The sequence below is a fragment of the Tuber melanosporum genome (assembly GCF_000151645.1).
Source record: "Tuber melanosporum whole genome shotgun sequence assembly, scaffold_125, strain Mel28".
In the NCBI taxonomy this organism is placed as follows: Eukaryota; Fungi; Ascomycota; class Pezizomycetes; order Pezizales; family Tuberaceae; genus Tuber; species Tuber melanosporum.
In genome coordinates this window covers 319,250-332,522 of record NW_003298783.1, presented here as the reverse complement: position 1 = coordinate 332,522, position 13,273 = coordinate 319,250, and the positions used below count along the sequence as shown (strand labels likewise).

Below are 13,273 nucleotides of genomic sequence, written 5' to 3'. Positions count from 1 at the left end.
AGTATCAGAGTTTGAGGAATATCCTGCAATGCTTTCTTCAGATAATTCACCAAAGGTTCTATCAGTGTTATCATTGTAAAAAGAAGAGTGAATTTGCAATTCATTAAGAGTAAAGTTTGAATTTGAGGAAGTCATAATTTAAGAATTTAAGAAATGATAATAGGAGAAGAATGATGATTCAATTACTGGACTTACAAAGACTATTTAAGCTATCAAATATATCACGAACCAATAGTATACTTGCATCTACGATCTCATAACTATCATATTACTATTATACTAAAGATTTACTTCACCAATTATCACTCAACCAATTTTACTAATAAGACGTGTTGTATCAGATACCATTAATCTGGATTTAAGGATTCTGGTGCCAGAGTGAGAATTTTCCAAAAATCACAAAATCTATTATAACAGTTAATTCTAATAGTACAACTGCCTTATAAATATATTTCAGGTAGATTGAGAGATGAACTATTCAACTATGTATTTAAAAAAAAAACAGATAATTTAATATTTTAAATTTAAAAGCTAACAAAGGGTTCAATTTTTATGACAAATATATTTTGAGGCCTTCAGATCATACTCTATAAGGTCAAGAAGTATCATATGCATCAAGGCTAATTTGTTGCATTGGGAGAGCAGACCAATTTTCGCATATCAGCACCCATATTTATCTATTTTCTCAAACTTTATATTAGAGATTATTTTTTCAGATTTACTGTAATTTCTCTCACAATCTCTCTAATTCATGCATACTTTACAGGAATATTTTAACAGATTCTTAGGGTCAAACATGTTCTCTCTTAAAAATTTCCTACTTATGTTACTATTTTATACAGTTGCACTGATGTTTCTCTCTTTTATTTTCCTCTATTATTCAAGTTTTAAGCAAAAGATACAAACCTGTATATATAGACACTACTGTCTGCTTCATTTACACGGTATTAAGGTCAAGAATCTCTACCAATCTGCCTTCATACCTTTTATCTCCTCAATAGAAACATGCCTACAATATTCTCTTAATATTATATCTATGTAGTCTACATTGCTATTAAGATCATTCCATTCACAATTCAATAGTAATTTCATGTAATGTTCTATATAGTGGGTTACCTTTAAGGTAGAGTAACATGATCTTATTACATAATACCTCCTTGGCCAAACAGGGTAACTCTAGTTTGAATATAAGCTAACAGCACCTTGAACTGCCCTATAGAATAGTATAACTGTATCCTAACTCCTTATATAATAAGTTATTGTAACTCTTAAGTTACCTACTTTTATTACCCTACCTAGTATCATAACTACTCTCTTTACCAAGTGCCTAAATAGCTCCTGCTAAGATGAAACATGTTTAGCTAAGAAGGTACTTAACCAATATTACATCTATTCAGTAAACTATTCTCTACTACTATTCCTACTACAGTCATCTCTTAATATCAGAATAGGTATCAGTTTAATCTTTTATAAAGGCTGTTATTCTTAAAGCTTGTTAACCCTGTACAATATGCTTAATATTTCCCCTTTCCTTGATCCCATCAAGTAAAAGTTTACACTTTGCTTTATTATAAAGTTGAATTTTAAGCACTATATCTTTCAGCCTTTTCTACCCCTGTATCCTCTCTTGTTTTAGCCTTTTAGTAAGTATCTGAAACCTATATTACTCCATCTGATTGAATTTGCCTCCAACTTTAAGCTCTATGTCTTACATTCCTGGCTTCATACATGAACTACAATTATTCTACAAAATTGCAACAATTTACAATACGACCTTGAACTATAAGGTTGTATTGAACCTGAAGGTTGCATCTAACCCGAAGGTTGCATTAAGCCACAAAGCTGTATTAAGCCACGAATTTGTATTAAGTTACACTGCTTCTACAGCATGGTGAGCCATAATGCTGTGTTGAGCCGTTAGTCACTTTGGAATCGTGACCCAGGTTGTAAGAGATCGAGCCGCTAGGGGGGGTTACGTTACTGAGGCCCGCCACAACCGTAGCACAAGTAACCGTCATAGCTTTGTATGATATCTAGTTGCGCACTACTTGTAGGTCTTCAGAGCTTGCAATGTGCTCTTACGTGTTGTCAGAGAGTTCTAAAAATAGGGTGGCTTCCACCCCCCTCCACAATTCAAGATCCGCCAGATACAAGAAGGGTTGACAGCGACTTACTGCACAAACCAAAGCAGGAGAGCACACCTGAGAGGATAACCAAAAGTTTGATGAAATCATTCCATTTTACTTTTACTTGTAGCAAATTCCCAACATTAAGTTTCAAAAATACTAGCTATTTCGCCCCAGTTATCTCCAAAGATAACCCTGTAACCCAAAGCTTCAACCTGCTGTGTTCTGCCATCGGTTTTGCTGAGCCAAAGTTTTCACTCAGCTACCTACTCTAACCTAATGACCCGTATCTGTCAACGCAGGCATCAACCATCCATCTAGGGACAAAGACACTAAGCTTTCTTCCCCTTTCCAGTTCGATTTCTTGATCAGCACACCACGGTATCCCTTCCTTTCCCTCCATTCCTTATTTCTCACCGTAACCCTATTGCCTCTATTCATTCGCATGCCGAGCGGCGATGAGATTCGCCTCTAGCTTGACTTTCACACCTCCCGTTTTCCATCCACCCACAAAACAGAGGCAACTAAGAAAGAGCTTCCTACAGCGCCTCCCCCTTCCCCTCAGTGTGCTTTCCGCTCTCACTAACCACCTTTAATCTACGAAAATAGACTTTTCGTCACCTGTCTGAAACCCACGAGGTAGCCCAGTCCTATGGCGGGCAGCTCGAACAATCAGGACTTACTCCTAGATCTTGATGATCAGGGTCGCAACTATGGAAATCCGGGTCGCCCTCCCGCCATCTCGGAGGACGAATACGCTCACAGAGCTTCCACTTCTTACGATGACTTTGTAGGAGGTAGTTCCTCTCTTTCTGCATCGGGTCCAGGACTGACAGCCGCTCACCGAACCTATTCACAAACATCTGTGTTAGGCAATTATCAGCCTTACTATGATGCGGATGACCAAGAGCTATATCCTGAGGAAGGCCGCCCAGCTAGTGGCTATCACTATGCATCTGCGAGTGATGAACAACACGATGCCGCTCACGGGAATGTTAGGAATAGACAACAAGGGATGGTGGAGAGAGTAAAATCAGTGCTGGGAATGGGACCGGAATACAGCGAGATGGATTTACCGCTGACCGAAGCGCGACCAAAGGGTACGACTGCCGGGGGTGCAGAGGGCGCGTCCGGAGGTCGGGGGTCAACGGAGCGACGGAGCAGTGGGAGCAAATTCAAGTTCGGTTTTGGGAGAAGAAAAGTGGACCCATCAACGTTAGGACCGCGAGTAATTCACCTCAACAATCCACGAGCTAATGCTGTTGGGAAATATGTCGACAATCACATTTCTACTGCAAAATATAACATCGCTACTTTTATCCCCAAGTTTCTTTACGAGCAGTTCTCCAAATATGCCAACTTGTTTTTCTTGTTCACAGCAGCCTTGCAGCAGATTCCAAACATTTCACCAACTAACAAATACACCACTATTGGTCCTTTAATTGTCGTTTTACTGGTGTCAGCGGGAAAGGAACTTGTCGAGGACTGGAAGCGGAAAACCCAAGATAAGGAATTGAACAGATCAAAGGCCAGGGTGCTCGTGGGAACATCCTTCGAGACACAGAGATGGATTAATGTTCGGGTGGGAGACATAGTTAGAGTGGAATCAGAAGAACCCTTTCCGTCGGATTTGGTGCTTATGGCTTCATCTGAACCAGAAGGACTATGCTATATCGAAACCGCCAATCTAGATGGGGAGACAAATCTGAAGATCAAGCAAGCCATCCCCGAAACCGCAAATTTGGTCAGCCCGAGTGAGTTGAGCCGACTTTCTGGAAGAATCCGTTCCGAGCAACCAAACAGCAGTCTTTACACATACGAGGCTACCTTGACAATAGGTGCTGGGGGAGGGGAAAAAGAGTTGCCACTCAGTCCTGACCAGCTACTACTCAGAGGAGCCACATTGAGAAACACTCCCTGGGTCCATGGCGTTGTTGTATTCACAGGTCACGAAACTAAACTTATGAGAAACGCTACTGCAACGCCCATTAAACGCACAGCGGTAGAGAGACAGCTCAACGTGGACATCATCATGCTTGTCGGAATTCTACTGCTTCTTTCTTTAGTATCTTCTATTGGCGATGTTATCAAACAGGTTTGTCAAAACCCTCAGTGGCCCGGATCATGGACGGGAAAACTGAACCAAGCCTTAGGCAACCGCGAGTTCTACCATGTCCTACTTGTACCTTGGGGATAACAACAAAGTGCGTCAGTTCTTCGCTGATATTCTGACTTACTGGGTCCTGTACTCTAACTTGGTTCCTATCAGGTGCGTTACCTCCCTTCCCCCAGAGCCACGCTAACCCATTCCAGTTTATTTGTCACTGTTGAAATCGTTAAATACTCGCATGCATTCCTTATCAACTCCGACCTTGATATTTACTATCCGGATACGGACACTCCCGCTGTTTGCAGAACTTCTAGCCTTGTTGAGGAGCTGGGGCAAATTGAGTACATTTTTTCCGACAAAACCGGTACCCTTACTTGCAATATGATGGAGTTTCGGCAGTGCTCTATTGCTGGTATATGCTATGCCGATGAGGTTCCGGAGGACCGTCGTGCAACTGTTCAAGATGGTGTGGAGGTTGGGATACATGATTTCACGAGGCTAAAGGAAAATCTCAAATCTCACTCCTCCCGTGAAGTTATACATCACTTCCTTACTCTCCTCGCCACTTGTCACACGGTTATCCCAGAGCGCAAAGACAACAATCCCAATGAAATAAGATATCAAGCTGCTTCCCCGGATGAAGGTGCTCTTGTTGAAGGCGCTGTTCAACTAGGGTATCGTTTCCTTACTCGAAAGCCAAAGAGTGTCACCGTGCTAGTCGAGGGTCAGGAATACGATTATGAATTGCTAAACATCTGCGAGTTCAATTCGACTAGGAAGAGGATGTCTGCAATTCTCAGATGCCCCGACGGGAAAGTTAGAATTTACTGCAAAGGCGCCGATACCGTTATCATGGAGAGGCTATCAAAAGACAATCCGATGGTTGAGGCAACCCTCCAGCATTTAGAAGATTATGCCACAGAAGGACTAAGAACCCTCTGTTTGGCCATGCGAGAGATTCCTGATGAAGAATATCGCCAATGGTCGGCTATCTACGACAAGGCCGCCACGACAATAAATAATCGTGGAGAGGAGCTCGATAAAGCCGCAGAACTCGTTGAGAAGGAACTCTATCTGCTTGGTGCGACGGCTATCGAAGACAGACTCCAAGACGGTGTCCCCGATACAATTCACACATTACAGACGGCCGGCATCAAAGTTTGGTATGAACTCAAACTCCTTGTAGATGCTACTCCTACTTGTTGGGTAGTGATACTGACGCTGTATAGGGTTTTGACCGGCGATAGACAAGAAACTGCCATTAACATCGGAATGAGTTGTAAACTCATTAGTGAGGATATGAACTTAGTCATTGTCAACGAAGAGGACATGGAAAGCACAAGGAACGATTTGAGTAAGAAATTGGCAGCTATCAAAGCGCAAAAGAGCTCCGGTGCTGAGCCAGAGGTGAAGCGCCTTTCAGGGATATGACAAAATTTGTACTTATTTGTCCAGGCCCTAGCTCTAATCATTGACGGTCGCTCCCTCACCTTTGCCCTTGAGAAGGATCTGGAAAAGACCTTCCTCGATCTTGCTGTTCTATGCAAGGCTGTCATCTGTTGGTATGCGTTTCTGCTTCTACATCGCAAAATTTTGCTAAGTTTTCTAGTCGTGTCTCCCCCCTCCAAAAGGCCCTCGTTGTCAAGCTTGTGAAACGCCACCTCAGAGCCATCCTGCTCGCCATCGGAGACGGTGCGAATGATGTTAGTATGATTCAAGCAGCCCATGTCGGCGTTGGCATCAGCGGCGTGGAAGGTTTGCAGGCTGCACGTAGTGCAGACGTCGCTATTGGCCAATTCCGGTTCCTCCGCAAACTGCTGCTCGTTCATGGGGCTTGGAGCTACCAGCGTATCTCTAAGGTCATCCTTTATTCGTTTTACAAGAATATTACCTTGTACATGACGCAGTTTTGGGTTAGTATAGCCCACCTTGTTTTATTTTCGCAGTTCTAATATGAAGCAGTTCTCCTTCCAAAACGGCTTTTCTGGCCAAGTCATCTATGAATCGTGGACACTCTCATTCTACAATGTCTTCTTTACTGTCTTGCCCCCATTGGTCATGGGTATCTTCGACCAATTCATAAGTGCAAGATTACTTGATCGTTACCCACAACTATATCAGTTAGGTCAAAAGGGCCTATTCGTGCATCCCCCTACACCCCCTCTTTGTAGCATTACTAGTTCTGATCTGTTATTAGTTTAAACAAACTAGTTTCTGGGCGTGGTTGGTGAACGGATTCTACCACTCGCTTGTTCTCTATATAATTTCGGAATTGATTTTCCTGTTCGACCATCCTCAAGCAGACGGGAAGCCAGCCGGCCATTGGTTGTGGGGAACCGCGCTGTACACGGCCGTTCTAGCTACCGTTCTAGGAAAGGCAGCGCTTGTTACCAAGTACATATCGATATCTCTTGCCTACCAAATCCTCTTGATTTGCTGACACGAGTTTAGTATGTGGACCAAATATGCTGTCATGGCTATTCCCGGCTCTATGTTGATCTGGATGGGATTTATGCCCGCATACGCTACGGTAGCTCCTATGCTTGGTTTCTCTGAGGAATATCACGGTATCCTTGGTAGGCTTATAACCTCTCCAGTATTTTGGGCCATGGTTGTCATTCTCCCCTGCCTGTGTTTGGTCCGCGATTTTGCATGGAAATAGTAAGTTGATAAGTAATCAGCATTCCCTTCCGCAAGATAAGCTAACAATCGCGCAGCGCCAAGCGAATGTACTTCCCACAAACCTATCACCACATTCAAGAGATCCAAAAGTACAACATCCAAGATTATAGACCAAGGTAGAGCTAGAGTAGTTTGGTTTTTGACACTCAAATACTAATGACTTGATAGAATGGAACAATTTCAGAAGGCTATTCGTAAGGTACGCCAGGTACAACGAATGCGGAAACAGAGAGGATATGCCTTTTCTCAGGCGGACGAAGGACAGTCACGACTGCTCCAGGCATACGACACCACCAAGGAGAGAGGCAAATACGGAGAAATGAAGAGTGTAAGATCGGAGACTCGGCCTCATTGAAAACACTGTCTATGAGTTATTACATTAACAAGGCTATTCCAAAGAGGGTTGGCTATGTAGTTAGTTTTTCATTCCGGATTATACTTTCTTCTAGCTCTTCTTCCTTATTTCTCTACCCCCTCTCTCATTCTCCTCCTTTCTTCATCATGCCTTTTGTTTAGATTGCCGTTCCGGGATACGCATAATTGCACGAGCCCGCCATTCACGGTTCAATCCTGGGATAAAAAGCTGGTATGATAGCATGAGCACGCGCAGGGCAGTTTTTTTTGTTGGTTTTGGCTGGTGGTATTGGATGACGGTCATGATGGTAATAGCACATCACGCAAAATTTCTTTCAAGCCAAATATGCAGAAAGTGACGCCAACGAGTGACCACCTATGATTTGTTGACCCCCGGCCCACCCGATAAAGAGAATAGCAAAAATGAAGACGGACTAGGAAATACCATGACACCGAATCCAAGGTATCATATTAACCCTACCGCCTCGGACCGCTAAAGCAGTATCCAGATACCAATACTCGTACCGTACGAGTATGGTTCATTGCCTGGTATTGAGTGGCGATCACTACTGCTGTGGCAATAGTGATCGACTCCCAGTGTCGCTTGGAGAGGATAGCGGCATAATTTGATGCGTCGATAGGTGACTGCGCTCCAAAAGCTAATTACCATAATGGCGGGATGATCCGCCCAGTAGTAGCGCTTTAACTAAGTCCGTTTCGGAAGTAAAGTTAAGCCAGGGTCATAACACTGATCAAGAGTTCTTTTGGTAGAGTAGGCTACTGTATTCAGCTCCTGCTACGGTAGCCAGTGGCAGAGATGCTCATACGAGACCACTCCTTCATTCAGATCTCACCGCGAAGACCAGGAGTGTGGCACTTGGAATAACTGACGATGAATTTAAGTCCCGCTACTCTTGCAGACAGACACACGGTACTCGAGTATCTCGAGCATTGCTCTGTCGTCATTTAGCCCCCTCTTCCTTCGGTGGCGCCTCTTTCTCATCGCGGTTTAGTATTGCGCTGTCAGCCGATGAGATATTGATTGATGGAGCGAGAGCCAGGGGAACTTTCAATACTCGAGTACAGCTGTACGGACTTTAAGGCTAGCAGTTGATTCTCTTCGTATGCTGCGCTGATGGGCCATCAAGTAGTAGTATGAAGAGGTATGATAGAGAAGCTCACCGGTGGTCTTAACGCTCCTTTGATCCCTGGCAGCTTTTGTCCTGCACAGTGCCGGTAGGCGTTTGGAGTCGACCCTGCGAGCCGCCCATAGCAAGTTCGCCAGACAAGTGAGGTATCATAAATCTAGAGGGGCGACCGGTGGTAAATTATTCTTTCATGTAACTCACTGCAATTATCCTTGCCGTTGGCGAAGTCGCGTTCCCACCCTCTCCGCCAGTAACCACCCCTCCTTTCCTCCTCCCTCCAGCATGATACATACAACCTGGAGTTGAGGTCTGATTCTTATCAGCCCTTTCAGGTAGAAGTTTTTTTTCTTCTTCTCTCACTTGATTTTTCCCTTTTTTTTTTCTTTTTCTTCTTCGCCTCTTTTGCCTTCTCCTTTGCCTTCTTCCTCTTTGGACTTTGCATCAAATTTAAAAGACAAAATTGTACTGTACCCGTGAGCACATCAGGTTTTTCTTCTTTCCCCGTTTTATCCCATTTGCCAAAATCATTCTGTGAGCGTTTCTGTGTTCCAGTCGCCCCTTGCGCTTAGTTGGGTAGAACTCGAGGCACGATACTATAGGAAGAGGAGAAATAGAGTGCCGCTCGCTCTCTTCCACTACTTCACTTCAACCTTCACCCCACACACCGCTTGCAGACAGGAGTCTCGCACCATAATTTTTCTCTCTCCTCCTTTTTTCCCCCTCTCCCCTAACCCTCTCCCCCTCTCCCCTTTTCATCGAGGAGGAATAAATAAAATCGAGGAAGGCCTGAAAATAGGTCTTCCCAATTCCCGGTTCTTTCGCTTTCAATCAGACCCCTTCCGACTCACTAAACTTCTCACCTCCCAGTTGTCTCGCCCTGTTCTGCGGCCAAAACCCCAGAACCCCCTAATAAAACTCCTTCTAAACCTGTTTACAGACAAACTCAAACGCACACACTTTACATCGCATATACAATATACTCGAGTACAATACATATCACGCTCGCGGGCATCTTCTGCAAACCTTCTTTGCTCAACTCCCCCCACACCCTACATCCTCACCTGCACACCGTAGACTAAGCCAGCACGTTGCAGCGCACCAGCAGCAGCATTCCTCCGTCCATTTCATCCACTACATCCGTTCCTTCCATCCTTCCATCTACACGCTCATCGATTGTCCCCCGCTTACAGTTAAGGTTTAACCTTAGTCGCTGTCTCTGTATGCTTCTTAGTTTCTATTTCGCTCAAGGCTTACGTCAATTTTGAGCGCAAATTTATTCAATATCCTTCCCTTTATTGCCTTGTTCAATTCCCGCCCAACACCCTGTTGTCGCGACCGCGCTCTCTTCCGCTCATTCATCATCATCATCGCCACCACCATTATCTGTTCGCTTTGCTGGCTTGCAGATAGCTGGGATCCGTTACCAAATTGTTCGATTCTGTACCTTTGGCTTAAGCCACACAAACCCTTGTCTGTTTATTTTCGTTTATGAAACTACAGTTACGAATCGACATCGGATACCCTTGTTGCTTGACCCAACAATCTTCGGATTGTGCAGCCATTTGCCTTTACGCCCAAAAACCTAACAAAGCCGACCCTAGGTATATACGACGTTGACGGAACTGGCGGCTTTATCCAAGCAGTTGCAGCTTTTATTTATCATTGGAAAATGGAAGGGGGTGATTATAGGAGACCCATGAGTTTTAGCACACGTCGAACGTCGGACTCGGATACTGGCGATATGGACGGGAGTGGAATATCCGGTATGGGTCCACGTCCGGGTCGCTTGTCTGGAGCATCAAGGAGACCAGAGGCAATAACACATTCACATCCCCGACCTTTACCTACACCCACACGCCCTATTGTGTCGCCCTTGCAAAATCTTCTCCCATCTGCACCCGCAAGTCCACCAACCCCAGCGCCCTCACCAACGCCGCAAATCCATCGTTTACCAACATGGTCAACTGCAAGTGAGAGTGAAGATGCTTTTTTAAGAGATGCTAGACCTCACTTTAGTAGGTTGGATTCCCAGGAACGGCAAAGATTTTTAGCCGAAATTTTGAATCTTTGCGACTCGCAGCAGCTCAGTTTCGTGCTTAATTATGTCTCGCCTCGACTGAAAAAGGATCCTTTCAAGTCTTTGCCGAATGAGCTATGTTTAAGAGTAGGACCTAACATCTGGCTAATGATTAAATTGAAGATGAGCTAAAATCATTTCTAGGTAATCTCATTCATCGATGACCCGAAAACACTAGCAAGAGCATCACAAGTATCCAAACATTGGCATGGTCTCCTAAGCGATGATCTTACATGGAAAAAACTTTGTGAGAAGCATAGTTACAGACGCCTCAGTGGTGTAGCTGGGTATAGCTTGTCTAACCAAACGCATCATCATGATTCGTCACTGTTTTCAGCCAATCCAATATCTCCTAAGGAAGCAACTTTTGCGCACGCTCTCCCAACTACCTCCGGATTCACATCCGAAATTTCTCCCCAGAACATGAGGGCAAAGAGGAGACGACCAAAGGTTACATCTTACAAATCCCACTTCAAGCAGAGATACATGGTGGAGACCGCGTGGAGGACCGGTGGAAAGGCGATAGCTAGACATATCACACCTGATCAGGGCGTTGTGACATCGCTTCATTTAACACCTGAACACATCGTCATTGCCTTAGACAACGCCAAGATTCATGTTTTCGATGCGGATGGGCAGCTCCTTCGAACCTTGACTGGACACGTGATGGGCGTTTGGGCAATGGTCCCTTGGGGCAACACATTAGTAAGCGGTGGCTGCGACAGGGATGTCAGAGTATGGGACATGGAAAAGGGGTAGGCCTCGTTTGTTATTTCAATTTATTGTGTAATTGAGCTGATCGCGGCGATTACAGCGACTGTAAAGCCATTCTCCGTGGTCATACCTCAACAGTGAGGTGTTTGAAGATGAGTGACCCCAAGACCGCGATATCCGGATCTCGTGATACTACTTTAAGAATATGGGATATTGAAAAGGGAGTCTGTTTGAATGTCTTAGTTGGGCATCAAGCTAGTGTTCGGTGCTTGGAGATCCACGGTGATTTGGTTGTTAGTGGAAGCTATGACACCACAGCAAAGGTTTGGAGCATATCGAAGGGTACATGCCTGCGAACACTTTCTGGTCATTTCAGTCAAATATATGCTATAGCTTTCGATGGTAACCGTATCGCTACGGGGTCGCTTGATACCTCTGTCAGAATTTGGGATCCTCACACTGGGTTCGTGACAATCACTTCCACAATGCAGGCCTGTGCTGACCCTTGTCTCTGTTCTAGAAATTTAATGGCAGTTCTCCAAGGCCACACATCACTTGTTGGCCAGCTCCAAATGCGTGGGAATACTCTCGTAACAGGTGGATCAGATGGATCAGTCCGTGTATGGAGTTTGGAGAAGTATGCATGTGTGCACCGGCTCGCTGCCCATGATAATAGTGTTACATCTCTTCAATTCGATGAGACTCGAATTGTGAGCGGTGGATCCGATGGAAGAGTAAAGGTCTGGGATCTCAGGACTGGTCAACTCGTGAGGGAGCTTTCGAGCCCCGCAGATGCCGTATGGAGAGTTGCGTTCGAAGAGGAGAAAGCCGTTATTTTAGCTTCTAGAGCTACTAGAACCATTATGGAGGTATGTTGACGTTATCGGGGGGGGGGTTTGTTTATCGCCTAACAACTATCAGGTATTCTCATTTTCACCTCCCGCGGACTCCCTAGGAGAACTCTATAGGGCCCCGCGAACTGCATCGGAAGAGCCATCTAGAGCCATAGAGCCAGACCAGGAGGTGGCGATGGACGAGGATGGTATATCCTGTGAAATGGAGACATAATTCAACAACCCAGAGCGAGATGCAAGGCGGTTAGACAAGGGTTTTGGCGGGGGGATATTTCCTTTGCGTTTGCTCATCATCGGTTTCTTTTTTGTTTTCCTCTATTAATTTTTAGTTTGGAAAGACGGGTGGGGCGTCAATTGCTTGTTTGATTTTTCATTATTCTTTGTTCCACTCCCCTTATCACCATCCCCACCGGCTGTATTTTCAACCTTGGCTTTCCGTTTTGTTCTCCCATTTCTTATCGCCCATCTTTTATTTCCCACCCTTGTTTTCCTCATTTTTTAATTTCCTCAGTCTCATTTTTGGATGGCGGAGCGAATGGTAAACTGTCTGAGTTGTTTTACCGGCGGGATATCTATACATACAATTTTTTTTTAGTTTCTTTCTCCATTTTCTTTTGTTATTCATGCTTACGAGTTTATTGCATGGGTTGTCAAAAATGGATGGGAATATCTAGCACCCTGGCATCCGGCTAGAATCATAGAGTATGGATGATCATAACCAAGGAGACACCGATAGGTTGCGAACGTAAGACTCCGAGGTGATAAACAGAGATTCCGTACGCCAGTTCCTGAGGAAATCTACTTAAGAATGGTCGACCCAGGAGTGATAACCGTGCAAGGCTTCCTGCCGATTATGTACAGCCCTGTCTAATAAGTTCTCATACGGTCCGTAGCAACGGCTTTTTTGCCACATCACCCGAACATCCCTGCACAACCATGGCCCCACCACATACCTGAAGAGTACACGAAGACAAACCGAGAAATTTATGCCCTATATAAACATACTGATATGGGGTATGATAAAATTTCTAAGTCGATGAACCTCCCCAAATCAACTGTTTCATTAGTAATCCAAAGAGCCAAAATTCGTGATGGCAATACCCATGATGCTCCTAGAGCTGGCAGATCCACCAAAATTACTAACACCAAATTTTACATATTATATGTATTCAAAATTATCCCAGGTATGACAGGAGAAACAAAATGGC

The 13,273-nt window shown here is 44.6% G+C and overlaps 2 protein-coding genes; both read left to right on the top strand.

The window, feature by feature from the left end:
• Positions 1-2,452: 2,452 nt before the first annotated feature.
• GSTUM_00002118001 (uncharacterized protein) lies at positions 2,453-7,617 on the top strand. XM_002836033.2 has 14 exons: positions 2,453-2,923; positions 2,999-4,221; positions 4,280-4,395; positions 4,440-4,648; positions 4,772-4,915; positions 5,072-5,399; positions 5,466-5,643; positions 5,692-5,798; positions 5,846-6,149; positions 6,199-6,378; positions 6,434-6,630; positions 6,688-6,897; positions 6,954-7,034; positions 7,087-7,617. Exons 2-14 carry the CDS (start codon positions 3,172-3,174, stop codon positions 7,271-7,273), a joined length of 3,291 nt encoding a protein of 1,096 aa, XP_002836079.1. The 5' UTR covers positions 2,453-2,923; positions 2,999-3,171; the 3' UTR covers positions 7,274-7,617.
• Positions 7,618-9,424: 1,807 nt separating this feature from the next.
• GSTUM_00002116001 (uncharacterized protein) lies at positions 9,425-12,749 on the top strand. XM_002836032.2 has 5 exons: positions 9,425-10,584; positions 10,642-11,252; positions 11,312-11,674; positions 11,732-12,080; positions 12,133-12,749. Exons 1-5 carry the CDS (start codon positions 10,186-10,188, stop codon positions 12,277-12,279), a joined length of 1,869 nt encoding a protein of 622 aa, XP_002836078.1. The 5' UTR covers positions 9,425-10,185; the 3' UTR covers positions 12,280-12,749.
• Positions 12,750-13,273: the final 524 nt, after the last annotated feature.

What these genes read in the sequence shown, in the direction of transcription:
- GSTUM_00002118001 (XM_002836033.2), top strand. Translation starts at nt 3,172, where the DNA reads ATGGGACCGGAATACAGCGAGATGGATTTACCGCTGACCGAAGCGCGA. An exon ending in CGCTGTTCAACTAGGGTATC is followed by an intron (nt 4,916 to 5,071) that starts GTTTCCTTACTC and finishes TTTACTGCAAAG; the next exon opens with GCGCCGATACCGTTATCATG. An exon ending in TGTACATGACGCAGTTTTGG is followed by an intron (nt 6,150 to 6,198) that starts GTTAGTATAGCC and finishes AATATGAAGCAG; the next exon opens with TTCTCCTTCCAAAACGGCTT.
- GSTUM_00002116001 (XM_002836032.2), top strand. Translation starts at nt 10,186, where the DNA reads ATGGGTCCACGTCCGGGTCGCTTGTCTGGAGCATCAAGGAGACCAGAG. An exon ending in CGAATGAGCTATGTTTAAGA is followed by an intron (nt 10,585 to 10,641) that starts GTAGGACCTAAC and finishes AATCATTTCTAG; the next exon opens with GTAATCTCATTCATCGATGA. An exon ending in GTATGGGACATGGAAAAGGG is followed by an intron (nt 11,253 to 11,311) that starts GTAGGCCTCGTT and finishes CGGCGATTACAG; the next exon opens with CGACTGTAAAGCCATTCTCC.